The following is a 14,612-nucleotide window of genomic DNA, read 5'->3' as shown; positions in this document are numbered from 1 at the left end:
GGCAAAAAAAATAGCAGGATTGTTTTGTATATATATAATATCAAGTTTGTCAAAACTCTATGTCATTGGCCTTTGGATAGTCCAATAGATCCTGTTTGAGGATTGCTGCACCCTCATGTATGACTGGAAATTTGAGAGGTCATGTGATTTTGATTACATGACACCACAGCTTTGGCTAACCAATAGTTTCACTGGCATGCATGTGTTTATGGGGGACCTACAAACACTAGACCTTTAGTGTCCCAGATTACATTAGGCAGTGTCCCACTTTAGGGCAATTCACCCCCTACTTACTTACTTACTTACTTACTAACTATAGGCAAGAAAAATGTCAAACTATTCCTTTAACTTTCCATCAAATTTACTTGAAAACTGTCCAGTAGTTTTTGAGATATGAAAAAACTAACCGACCTCTGTGATGGAGGTAATGAAGGTAAAACCTTTGACACAAATATTGTGACACATATTTGAATACTGTTGTAGCTGCACTAAAAGAAAGACTCCCACACTCATTACAGACTAATCAAATGTTCTTAAGGAAGGTCAAGTGAAATTCATCAAGTCCCAAATCCACAAGGGACAGAGGACCATAATAACTTCTTCAAGTTGCTGGTTTGTAACTTGGCAATTGCAGACGCTCCTTTCTTCCCTCAAGCTGCCGGGCAGACTAGCAGCTGCTTTGCATCTCCCTGCATCTCAAGAGATGAAAAGTCACATACTTTCTCAGCACGCTGGCATGGCTAGACCACATTACAGCACACACTGAGGCAGCTCCACCCTCAAAAAATGGACTAACTACTGTTCAGCAGATTACTATGTGTCTGTTTGATTCCGGCTTTAAGTACATTTAAAATTCATCCATGCAGAAATGTAGAGTTTGAAGCATGTCTCTGTGAAGTATGAGAGGGAAAAGAAAGCGTACTTTTATATTTTCAAATGTGTTTATAGTTCAGTAAATCCAATATCTGAAGAGGACTGCCTGTCTCTAATGAATATCTTGCAGCTTATTGTTAAAATACACAACAGTTGGCTTTTATTTGAGATAAGAGAATGTATTACATTTTGCTCTTACACTCCTGTTGTGAAGGACAGAGTGTTCTAATGCGAACACTGTAGTAGAAAATTGTTCTGGTGTGTGGATTTAACCACAGACTGAGTGGAGCTATTCATTTTAGAAGGGGAAAACAAGGCTTATAATTGAATACTATGCTATATTGTGGAATGTTAAACTGGCCTTTAGACACAAACGAAACAGAAACAACAAAAAACGTTCCAAACAGTATGGATGGAAAGAGCATAAAACTTCTTACAAGGCAGTTAATGGTTTCCATCTCTTAATGCTGTGGTTAGTTTCCATCACTTATTAATGCACAACTCTGGATCACCATACAATCCTCTCATTGCCGCCCTGAGGGGATGACTGCGTAAAAATCCCACACCTGCTCTACATTGACCATCCTGAGAGATTTTAATTAACCACAGAGTGGGAGTATAGGAGCTGCATGGGGGAGGTCGCGTAGACCAACAGAGCCCAGACACTGTCAAGGAACTGCAGAGGGAAAATAATGTCTAGTCTAGACACCTTTTTTCCTCAAAAAAAGTACCTGAAAGTCAAAAACTAATTTCAACCCAACCCCCTTCTCTTCCTCTGAGAAGGATTCCAGAGTTGTTGGTTCAGTATCTGCATGGTCATGTCTGACGAAGTCTGGGCTCCAGCAGGGTAAGCTGGGCCAAAAAAAAAGGTTCTGGTTGCTTGAGCAGTCATCCAAAGTTTTAACAGGCTGTCATTCCAGTGATGAAATCTACTGTAGAGTTTTCACACCTTCTAAGCCTCTAATGATGGTGTTGGATGTGTTCCCTTTCTGCAAAATGGAACATATGATCACAGTGACATCTGCAGGATTAGCCCAGATTATGAAAACCTGAGATACAAACTGCATGAATTCATTAAATCGGATCATGCAAGACGTGCTTTGTTGATACTAGAATTGTGTTCAATAGACATGGAACATGAGTAGTGCACATTAAATCTGATTTTATGATAATATGGCACTTTACTTTTACCTCGAAATGCACTTTATTTGGCTCTAAATAGATTGGTGCACATTATTTTCTAGTCTACTCTAAAACAATACGTCCATTGACACAGTTTTGGGTTGCTGTTAAGTGTTACTCCTGTCCACACTGGCTCTGAAGAGACAGAAAACACACTTTCAATGTAAGAAATAAGCAGTCTTTATAGTGTGAAATTCTCTCGTTTTCACACAGAGTTTCATCACTGAGCCGCAATAGACGAAGAAAAGTTTGTACTAAAAAAGTCTGTAACTTTGGAAGAATTATCTACCTCCAAATGCTGAAGCCTCTAATTAGCTTTGGTTGATTGTATAATGTACATTTGCACAACGACAACACAGGAACAATTACAGCCACCAAAAACTGTTTCAATGCAAATATGGCCATATGAGATAGACTTGAGAAAAATGTAAACCTATCCTTTAATCTTTTACTGTCACCCAGGATGGTAGAAGTGTCTCTTCTTTCTTTTTTTTCTTGAAACGGTTCTTTTTGTTGTTAAAATTCGTATATTTTTGTATTTTATATTTCTTCGATGCTTTTTGACTGTTTGACTATTTGTTGTCATGGGTGCATTTATGTGATCTAAAATACGTGGTTGTCGAGATAATAATTAAGTTGAACTTGATTTCTTTCCAAACAAGTTAAAGTCCCGTTTTCTTCAAGCACGTGCATTGGAAAGTTTTGACCTCTCTCCCTGATTTATTGCCATGTTATCACTTCTATGTGTTTGTGGACTTATGTAAACATATAGCCCATGAGTTATTAGCATACATCTGGCAGACATTTCAAGGACATTTTAGGACTGAATATTAGCTGTGGAAATGGACAAGATGATATAACGTCTCCAGTTTCTTTTCTTTTTTTGAGTTGAAAAAAAAATCGCTTGGCTAAATATGTGGTTGTCTAGTGGAGAGAAGGCGCTCCCACTGTTGGCTGGTAGTGGCTTCAAGTTGAGCAGTTGAGAGTCCCGCAGCCGAACCATTGGTGCGTAATGGGGCACGACTGGACGGCAGATGTTTCACCACCGGGACACTCTGTCTCTGCACACTTTATCTGAACTCTTCCGATTTTTTTTCTCAGCGTAGGCGTGCGTTAACTTGCTGTCCTAAGTTATATGTGGAAGGAAAGGGACGAAGAAGGGAAAAAAAGTTGGGCTACCTCTTCAAACCGTCCCGGTTTTTACCGGAGAGTTGTCGTCATCAGCACCCCAGATATCCCCCCCCTTAGCTCCCTAAATGGATGGGGCAGTCTTGGTCTATGCAGTTCAGCGCAGGCCAAATGATTGGAAACAACTTGTGAATATCCGTGAGTTTGGCGTCTAGAGGGAAACGCTCAGAAATGCACGGCTGCTTCGCTGGAGCTCAACTCTGAGGACTTCTCCTGCATTTGTGCTTTTTTTTCAGGAGGAAGGACTCCGCTCAAAGTTTACAACAGAAAGGAAAACTCAGCGCTGAAGTGGCAGCTCTCACACTATAGCCCTCGCTATGGATTGTATGTATTTATTATTGTGCTTTTCACTCAGTCAAGTATTTTTGGATCATGTTTTTGCTGCAGAAACACATGGTGAGTTATCCACTTAGGCTACTTTCTTTTTTTTGTATTGTGTTTAGAAATGCGCTATAAAGTCTAAACTTTGAGGAATAATCAAATAAAATGATGGCCTATTTTTATTGATACGTCCATATAATACAGCCTTACTTTTCTGGATGAAGTCAATACAGTGTGTTGAAATGCTTAATTTCATTTTATGTCCACCTAATCTTTACTCATAATACCCCAGTTTGATAAAGAGGACATTCATTCTGAGCTACCTATATATGCGTTATATAAATAAATATGTATGAAACAAGGTTTTGTTCTGTCCTCTATGATTCTGCATGTCTTTTTAATCATTCAGTTTACTTTAATTTATAGTCTTTTTTCCCATAACAACTTGCCATAGGTCTGTAAATGTGATTCTCACTAAACACTATCTGTCCCATCAGAAAAACTCTCTGGAAAGTTAAGTGAATATGGTCTTATCGTGCCATTCAGCACAGACTCCCTTGGCCGATATATTTCTCACATGGTCTCTGCTGGAAGTGGAAGTAAAGGTGCTGCTGATGCTGATGCCGCCTCAGCCTCTGGCAGCAGCAGAAGAAGGGTGGCCCGCGGTGCCCCCGAGATGCCCCCGGTCACCCCTGCCTCAGCGCAGCACTTGTTTTTCAATGTCACTGTGTTTGGGAAAGAACTGCACCTCCGCCTAAGAGCCAACAGGAGGCTGGTGGCCCCGGGGGCTTTTGTGGAATGGCAGGAAGACTTTTTGGAAAAGGCCAAGGAGCGTATCCACAGGGACTGTGTTTTCACTGGAGATGTGAGCGACATGCCGGAGGCCTCTGTGGCTATCAGCAATTGTGACGGACTGGTAAGTCAATGCATACTTGAAATATTAGTCTGATAGAGAGGGATGTAGCTGGCAGAAAAGATGCATTCCCTTTTTTGGCACAGTGTCAGACAGAATGTGGAGTGTTGGTGTGTATTTATTAATCTTTAGAAAGTCCTTCACAATGGCCACTTCACATATTTTCTGAACTAAGCTTGCATATGCATTGTGCATTAAAGCAATAGTCAATTTTAAATCTACTATATATTTAAAGTATCAGACATGCACCTCTGTGTAGGCTTAGAGGTGGCTCTAAGTTTGTAGTTTGGTCCTTTGCTGAGAGACTTCTTAAACAACTTCTGCAGCATAATATCTGTGATGTCAATCTGTATGCTCAGTATCTTCTGAACACTCTATTATTCTCTCACTCTATTGATTTTGCCAATGCTGAGGCTAGAATCAAGCTAATCTGATTTATTAAGGAGCAGGAGACAAGCGCTCAAACAACTGGCAAGCATGACAGGTTGTGCATGAGAATAGAAACAGGAGCAGTGGGGTTGTATTGACTGTAAATCCTTTATCGAATCTGAATCCTTTCATATTTCTGTCTCCAACCATCTATCTTTGGCTTATGCGTTGCATTTAGCTAGACAATCGAAAGGTTCAATGTTGTTATTTAAATCTGCATCAATTGATTTTTTGCCCACTTGGGGGCAGCGCAACAAGCTGTCGACTAAACATTGACATTACTTTATATGGTGGACGTGTATGTTCACTTTCTTTTCAGCTCTGTTTTTGTTCTCCACTTACCCCTTAGAAAAATATCTGGCTCTTTAGCATCTGAGTGCCAACTATGTTCAACAGCTGGTCACTAAAGTTGGCACCGATTGGTTGGAGCTTTGTGCCTGAAAACAGCTGCAGCTACATCTGACAATGACACTGATGAGAGCAGCAAGCTAAATCCATAAAGTTGAGGGCTGTAAAACCAAAACAATGAGCTGAAAGTTGCTAAAGCGCTTTGTAAAGCTGAAGGGAACTGCAGTCTGTGTGGGTTCATTACCATGAGGGATCCCTTTAGGGGGACTGTGGCTCAGGCGGTTTGACCCGGCTCCTCCTGACCCGGCTCCTCCTGACCTGGCTCCTCCTGTTTGCATGTTGAAGTGTCTTTGAGCAAGACACTGAACTCCAAGTTGCTCCTGATTGGGCAGGTCATCACCTTGCATGGCAGCTGGTCTGTGAATGTGTGTGTGTGTGTGAATAGGTAAATGAGAGGCAAATTGTAAAGCGCTTTTTTCGGTAAGGTGTACAGTCCATTTACCATTTTAGTAATTTCATGCCTTACAAGCTCTGGACTTAGCCTGAGGTAAAATTATTTTTAAAAAGTAGGCCATAATCCCAGCAGACTTCTTCTTTCTGAGCATTGTGTCCCCTCCTTGGGAGGGGAGCCGAAATGCTATTTGATGGTTTGCAGTCGATAAAATTAAAGTGACATTCGAATTGGTAGAGCTGAATGGTAGGTCATTCAGCTCTCTGTGTTGTTCGGACAGAAATGAATGGAATGGAATGGGAGTTAAGATAACCTCCTGAGCCAGGAGCTTTTGAAACTCTCCACGAGACAGAAACACACACACACACACACACACACACACACACACACACTTTCAATCATGCAGTCCTTGGTATTTGATTGAAATCAATTGTTAGCAGCTAGAATTGTCACAAGCCCACAATTTCATCTCTTTGCTTCGCGATGCGTTTTTTCAGGACAGTTGAGCTTTTGACGTTGCATCAGCACACCACAAACAAACAATGGACGCCTCTTGTATTGTTTGTTGTCATCACTGCATTTTCTCGCTCTCATTGCATCTCTTTATTACAGTAACACTAAACCGTGCTGAAGCTGAGAAAACTAGGTAAAATTGATTTTGCAGTTATTTTTTCTTTGTTAACAGTGAGTGGTGTATGGGTGTGTGTGTGTGTTTGGGGGGTGGGGGGGGTCGTGCTGTGTTCTCTAATCACAAAGTAATTTCCTGAAAGGCGACTGTGTGTGTCCTTTAGAGAATCAAGACAAAAAGTGCAGTGCTGCAATGCTGCACAATGCTGTATTCACCTTCGCCTGCAGTATGATATAAAAGGTTTTTATACATTGTTACAAACCTAAGCGCACAAAGGATTGCAGTCTTTATCACAGTGCTCTGTGATTTCTATCAAGGCCTAATACAGAAAGCAATAATGGTTAAGTTATGAGCTCAGTAGAGAAGCCAAGGAGTCATGATCGAAGTCCTACAGAAAGCAAATTTCAAGCACCAGTCTTTTGTTAGCTTCTGTTCTGCTAGCGTTTGTGTTAGCTTCTCTACAAACTTTTACTGTAGATAGATACTTGTAGAAGACCCAAGTCTGAGATAATTTTTGATGCATTTGTAGATGAGATAACGTATGTTCTTCCTCACATGTAATCTGATATTTCTGGATATTTGCTTCCTCTTATGGCGCTCAGTGTGTTGCCTCTCCTATTTTAGAAAATTTAAGTTTGACAGGGTTGTGTCATATTCACTTCTGTGAAAGATCTGTTCCAAATCACACAAAGTGTATTTTTTTGTGGACAGTTTTCATAACTTTTGCACCTTCAGTAGAAAATATTTTCCAGGTAATATTACTCATATTGAGGTCTGTGTATTATGCAGTTTGTGGGACAATATGTCTGGAAAGATGCTGCTGTGGAATTTTTCAAATGTCGAACTTCAAAGCTTTGAGCATCATGTCAGGATTCACCTCTGCGGTGGCAGTAGAAGAACTAGGCAAGAAAATCTGCTTGGCTAGAGATCACTCTTTTGTGATTTGGCTGTAGTCAGACTCTTAGGAATATAGCATCCATGCGTTTCGTTGCATCAAAGCCAACATAAACATAGACCTGTCTGTGCATGCATGGGTGTTCGGAAGGCATTTGAAGTTGAACAGACAGTTTGCAGGCAATTTATTTAGTCTGAAGTATCTCCTTGAGGATGAAGGCCATGGAGGAGATGTCTGATGAAAGGAACAAGTTTGGAAGAAGAAGAACGTGAAGCATGCGCTGAGGTCACCGCATGCGGGCCATATCTCTTTGATACATTGCTCTTTATATCTTTACATACCACCAGCAATCCATCTTCAAAAGTATGTTTGATGTGTTACTGTTTTGAAGCAGACGTATATCACAGTTGCATATATATACTTTTATTCCTATAGCATGTGCATTCCTGGAAACAAAGTGCTTAGACTTGCCAGCAGTCATCACAGCGTCTAACCTTGCATTTCTTCAATTATTTCATTACTTCAATCCGCTGAATTCCCATGATAAGGTTTGCTATCAGTGTCTCCTCTGCAGTAAAGCCGCTCACACTGAGATGACTCTAATAGCGAGGCATGACATCACCAGTAACAGATTACGTTAACTTGGTTTCCTGCCATGTGCCCCGGGGTGCAAAATTTACGGCATTCCAAGCTCATGACAGATAAGTAATTCATAGAGTAAAGCTGCAAATTAATCTGATATCTGCTGGACATATTTGGCCTCACAGCATTACTAGACTGTCAGCTGAGGTTGCAAAGAAAGTAAATGACTTTAAAACAAGACCTGCACTTTCAGTTTCATTTTAATGCAGAGTATGTTTGATTGACTAACATGTCAGCGTCTGCGATATCTTCCCCTCTGACTGTAATGCCTGCTAGATTGCAACAGCTGTGTGCTCTAGACGAGCATGAACTATTGCTGTGGAGCGATGAGTGATGGCTATGATAATACCGGTGCTGCTCATCTGTTGGGTATTAGCGCAGATGATGGGCTGATTGAATTACATGTGTGATGGAAACACGAGTGCCGGATAACCGCAGTCGGAAGAGCGCTATTTCTGTGTCCATCAGTTAAAAAAAGAGAGAGCCACCTAGCAACAGTCAGCAGGTTTACTTTTTTTCGGGTGGTGGGGCAGTTTTCCATCCGTTGGAGATGGAAAATGCTTGCATAAATTGTTCTATTCATGTGTGTTTGCAGGAATTGTCCACAGGGCTGGTCCCAGTCCAGTATTCCAGTATCCTCCAGTGCTCCAGTACTCTGCTGGCACCGTAGTAAAGGCACTAAATTAAGAGCTCCATCAGTGGAAGCCCGACATCCCAGCCAATAATTTGAGTTATTTCTGTTGAATCCTTATTTGTGACAGTATTTCTGTCTAAGCATGTGTCTGTGTGTGTGTGGGCTCATTCATACACACACTGTGATACAGGACATGCATACCTGCAAGCACGCACGCACGCATGCAAACAAATACACACACACACACACACACACACACACACACACACACACACACACACACACACACACACACACACAGATCACTACTACATTTAATTCAACCATTCCTCCTAATAATAACAACAATACTAATAATGATATTAATAGTAGTATGAATCCTTTAAAGCAGAAAATCAAGTAGCCTCTCACAGCACAGCAGCATCCGGGTCTTCCACTTCCATTAAGTGCTCCAGTTAATTGAATAATTATTATAATTCATCTCCTCTTTTCAATTTTCTCTCTATAATCCTCGTTGTGATCACCACCTATGCTTGCCCTTTGTGGCTCTGCACAGACTCTGCTAGAGCCCAGCACCATTTAGCCATGATTTACTTCCCAGCTTATTGATCCTCCTGGTTTTACAACAAAAGCTTTTATCCAGCATCATCAGCTTGTCCTTCGCTGCCGGTATCTTTATAGAATAATCGATATACTTGGTTATGGATTTTGTACATAGAATTCAGAAAGTAAACCATGTGACCTCTGGAAAATTAGTGTGCATACCTTGATCTCAGTGGTTGTCAGTGGATTACCTCTTTACTCTCTCCCTCTCTGTGTATCGCTTGTGGATCAACAAAGCGTGCCTGGAACCGAAATTACATGTTTCTTAACAATCTGCCACAAATTGCAGGTTAAGCCCCTAGGCCTAGAATGACGCATGGACTTTGATTTCCTTGCACGTTGCAGCTCAAGCATGGCCTGTGGCACTTGTTCCATTTCTATATTGTGTGTCGTTATTGTACCTTAAGGGATATATCCATCTGATTCCAATAATTTAAAGCTAGCAGTATGTTGTGGCAGTGTCTGTCTATGATAGGGTAATTTGTTATTTGTTCAATTGATTTTAAATGTTTTTTATGTGTTTACTTTACTGTGTCCTCTCATCTGAAACCAAAGCTACGCCATTGTCTGTAAGCATATTTATGCACAACATATTTGTTTAAAAAAGACAAATGTCCTGCAGCAAAGTGATTTCCCCAACTCTCGCCTCATTTGTTTCTTGCCCTGGTGTGCATGCTGCACTGAGCAGGTGACAGGCTCCAACTACACATTTGCACAGCAGAAAGAAGTCTCTCTGAAATTACATACAGTAAATATCCACCTTCAAAGTTGCTCTAACGGATGTGTGGAATTTAGTACACTGGTGAGCTTAAGGGTTAGCTCTGTTTGTTTCAGTGACACCCGCTGGATGCCTCACTGTCTGGGCTTCAGAGTGATTTCTACTGAATTTTGTCCTCCACTGACTATAGCAGGTCTCATAATTATCCCAGGTGTATGAACACTCATATCCACTGGGCAACCTGATTACCTCTGCATCACTTCACCTCTCTTTGCCTAGAAGAGCTAATTTCTCTGTATTTAGCATCACAGTGTGAAATCTTAACAACAAACAAACCAAAACAAACCTCACATTTTCATTTGTCCAATGATGAGTTATGATGAGTGGTATTTGCACTGAATTCCAAAAATCTATTTCACGCAGTTCAGTGTGATGAGAAGACTTTTGTTATTTATGACTCGAGGCGCCGGTGAGGCCCAGACTCAAGGGTGTAATTTCCTCTGTGGACGAAGCAACATGTCCACCCTTTTTCTGACAAAGTCAAATTAAAGTGTAAATGACTTGATGATTGTGCTACAGAAAACAGTCAGTGGATCACCAAAAGTTAATACAATTCATCCTGAGGGAAACATAAATGTCTGAACCTAGTCCATGGAAATCCATCCAACAGTTGTTGAGTTATTTCAGTCTGGACCAAAGTGGTGGACAAACTGATCGAGCCTTGAGCCACGCTGTTAGCATGGCTACAAATATAGATATCTCTTTTACCTGCCTTGGTGATGTTTAGCATGCCCTGTGTTTTAGTTCTCAGGCTACTTACAGGCTGCCATAACTGTTAGATTGGTGGATTGTGTATGCAGCCTGACAGGAAGATATGCAGACACTGTGCTAGTTTTGGGGAAAATAATTTAATTTTATGTTTTGATTTACAGGTGACAATGTGTAGTTTTAATATTCACCTAAAGATATGTTTTTTTTATTGAATCAATTTATTGTTTAGCCTGTAAAATGCCAGAAAATAGTAAAAGAAAACTTAACAGTTTATGTTCATTGCTGCAACTACCCGATCATCAGACATCAGAAGGATACGTCCCCTTCTAACGCAGAGAGGGCTCAGGTTCTGGTTCAGGTTCTAGTCATCTCACGTCTAGACTACTGCAACTCCCTCCTGATTGGCCTGCCTGCATGTGCCATCCGACCCCTGCAGCTCAATCAGAACGCAGCAGCTCGACTTGTCTTCAACTTCCCCAAGTTCTCTCACACTACACCGCTCCTCCACTCTCTTCACTGGTTACCAATTGTTGCCCGCATCTGCTTCAAGACACTAGTACTTACATACAGGGCCACGAACGGATCAGCCCCAGCATACATCCAGGACATGGTCAAACCCTATACCCCAACCTGCCCACTCCGCTTCTGCATCAGCCAACCTGCTTGCTGCTCACAACGAGGGACAACTAATCACTCAATGAAATCTTGACTGTTTGCTGTCCTGGCTCCTAAATGGTGGAATGAGCTCCCTATTGACATCAGGATGGCCGAAAGCCCACACATCTTCTGCTAAAGGCTAAAAACACGTCTCTTCCAACTACACCTCGGATAAACATAAAAAAAATAAAATGTATATATATTTCTTGAAGCTGCACTTTCATATGGCTCTTTGTCCATCCATCCATCCATCCATCCATCTTCTTCCGCTTATCCAGTATCGGGTCGCGGGGATAGCAGCTTCAGCAAGGGATCCCAAACTTCCCTTTCCCGAGCCACATTAACCAGCTCCGACTGGGGGATCCCGAGGCGTTCCCAGGCCAGGTTGGAGATATAATCCCTCCACCTAGTCCTGGGTCTTCCCCGAGGCCTCCTCCCAGCTGGACGTGCCTGGAACACCTCCCTAGGGAGGCGCCCAGGGGGCATCCTTACCAGATGCCCGAACCACCTCAACTGGCTCCTTTCGACGCGAAGGAGCAGCGGCTCTACTCCGAGCTCCTCACAGATGACTGAGCTTCTCACCCTATCTCTAAGGGAGACGCCAGCCACCCTCCTGAGGAAACCCATTTCGGCCGCTTGTACCCTGGATCTTGTTCTTTCGGTCATGACCCAGCCTTCATGACCATAGGTGAGGGTAGGAACGAAAACTGACCGGTAGATTGAAAGCTTTGCCTTCTGGCTCAGCTCTCTTTTTGTCACAACGGTGCGATAAATTGAGTGTAATACCGCACCCGCTGCGCCGATTCTCCGACCAATCTCCCGCTCCATTGTCCCCTCACTCGCGAACAATACCCCAAGTTACTTGAACTCCTTCACTCATGGCTCTTTGTAGTTTTACTTATTTAAAGCTAATGTACTTGCACTTACAACTTGTCTGGAGTTTGCACCTTCAGGGTTGAAGGCACTTAATTGGAAGTCGCTTTGGATAAAAGCGTCAGCTAAATGACATGTAATGTCATGTAATGTTCCTAGAGCCCAAGGTAGCGTCCTCAAAAAAATAATTTTGTCAGACCAACAGCCCAAAACTCAAAGATATTCAATCTACAATTATAAGAAACAGAGAAAAACAGCAAATTTGAGAGGCTGGAAATGTTTAATTAGTCTAAATGTAATTTTCAGTGGGGAGAAGCCATTAATAATACATGGATAAACTGGAAATCCAATAGCTTTGTGTCCCCTTCCCCCTTCTGACGGCAAACCTACACCCTTACCGAGCCCAGACTTCACCATGCAGTGTACATATGTTTACATTTGGTTCCTCTGTAGGCCCTTCCAGATGCTGCTGTGCTCTCACCTCACAGACCCGGCTTCTTTTTCCACCCACTGCTGAAATAAGAGACCACAGAGGAAGTATTCGAGCATGTCTTACTTGGCATTTCCTGGTCAGGGGCTGGACATTTTCTTTCACTCCTCTTTGCCCTCACTGTCACATGTCCACGCTTAAGCTTGCAGCATTTGTGTTGTTAGTCCTGAGCTACAGCATGCCGAGGAGTTTTTTTTAGGCACAATGTTCCCTTAACTGCACTGTATTTAGATTTCTTTTTGCAGTTGTAAATACACAAATTCTTGCCAAAGTCTTGTTGGTCTGACTTCTTCACAAGTATAATGATATGTTGGATAGATTTCTTTTTTTCTTCGTAAGGAGTAGGAAAATGAGAAATAAAATAAACTGCACCGTGAGGTGTAATCAGAAAGAGCAGTTTGTGCTGGTTAAGTTTAACTACATGGCAACATGGCAAAGATGAACTGTGTCAACTACAGATTTGTTTGGTTCATAAGTAGAGGATGCAACACTGTTTATGCTTCATGTAGGTCATATTGGGTGGTTTCTTGCTTAATTAACAATTACAAGTTGTTACTTGAAAAAGATATATTACCACCTCTGGATCCACCCTTCATGACTTTTTTTGGGTGCATATTGCCTTTATTTGACACTTGTGTTGCATCGTATGCCGCCTCTTGCCCAATGTGAGCTGCGATAGTCTCTCTATCCTCCCAACGAAGCATAAATGGTGATACAAAATGAATGGAAGTATAAGCTTTGTACAAATGCCAATGTTGAATGCACATACAGGCCGTAACAGCGAGCCAAGTTGGCTGTTAAACAAGGACATCCCTTTGTTGACGCGGGACAGCAACGGGACGGTTAGGTTTAGGAAAAGAAGAACGAGACGGTTACGTTTAGGAAATGTGACACGCGGGACACAATCCTCGGTCTCCTGGCTGAAAGTCCTGTGTTTGACCCATCCACCATCCCAACCAACCTCCATACACGGATTTTCGGGCTTTCATACTACTCGCTATTGTAGTAGCTCCTAATGCTACGTCATCTTCTCATTGACTTTACATTGGCATCGTTTTCCATGGTGGCCACACAGAATTTTCACACATTCCGTGCCACCACCATGTAATGCGGTGTTAACAGTTCATTATAATTTCACAGAATTCTGTGAGACCAGGCAGTTATATAAACAGATAATTTTACTCACAGCTTTGTGGCATGAGATTTTACATCGACACAGCAGACAAAGCTATATGTTGTATCCAGCGAACAATTGATTGAGTTGGACATTGCCTTTTAGCACTTTCACTTTGGAAACTTGGAGGAAAAAGATTAACATTCAAGCATGAAGACTTACAACTTTTTCTGGCCACAAACAGTTGTTTAGTTAAACATCCAGCATGTTATAGAGCAAAATTATCATTCATTTGGAGTCATGTCTCTGTCCACCTGATGAATGTAAATCCAATATTCACTCTCTTCACCAACTCCTGAGGGAAATATCTGTCTTTTTAGTTGCTAACTTATGTGTGTCTGCTGTTGAGTGCTGAGCAGGTAGTATACAGTGGGTTTTTAGACCTGAAAACAGCAGCCTGCACGAGGCCGAAAACGACGATATGAGAGCGGTTAGAGTGAACCAAAACAGTAAAGACGCAGGCCGGACAGCTAAACAATGAGCCGAAAGTACTATAAAAGCTCCAAAAAAGTTGAGGGGAGCTGCAGATTCAGGTGATAATTCTCTGTTGGTTCATTACTACGACCCACTCCTTTCACATTGTCATTTGATACACTGATATTATAACAATATCGATTATTTCCACACACTTGCCACACAATACATTATTCACATTAGGTTTACTAGCAAACTAGCTGATGTTGAGGTTATGGACCAATACGTAGCCAAAACAAATTCTTTATTGGCAAATGTGTTTGCAGATATGCAGAAAGAAATAATGTTTGTGTGGTCATTTAAAAGATTGTTGATACTCAACTGCCAAACAAATACACCCCCCATTCA

General features: G+C 41.7%; 1 protein-coding gene across 3 annotated transcripts in view; it reads left to right on the top strand.

The window, feature by feature from the left end:
- Positions 1-3,007: 3,007 nt before the first annotated feature.
- The window catches only part of LOC116061415 (A disintegrin and metalloproteinase with thrombospondin motifs 14), a 52,610-nt gene continuing 41,005 nt past the window's right edge, over positions 3,008-14,612 (top strand). For 2 of the 3 annotated variants that reach the window (XM_031315594.2, XM_031315593.2), the window contains exons 1-2: positions 3,009-3,639; positions 4,062-4,480. In XM_031315594.2, the coding sequence (XP_031171454.1) occupies positions 3,561-3,639; positions 4,062-4,480 (498 nt within the window). In that variant the 5' untranslated portion in view covers positions 3,009-3,560. Of the gene's footprint in view, positions 3,640-4,061; positions 4,481-14,612 lie in introns of all 3 variants that reach the window. The other variant, XR_004896430.1, reaches the window with a different exon arrangement.

Source organism: Sander lucioperca, chromosome 22 (assembly GCF_008315115.2).
Source record: "Sander lucioperca isolate FBNREF2018 chromosome 22, SLUC_FBN_1.2, whole genome shotgun sequence".
Lineage (NCBI taxonomy): Eukaryota > Metazoa > Chordata > Actinopteri > Perciformes > Percidae > Sander > Sander lucioperca.
Note: the sequence above shows the minus strand (reverse complement) of the source record. Positions and strands in the feature narration are given on the sequence as shown.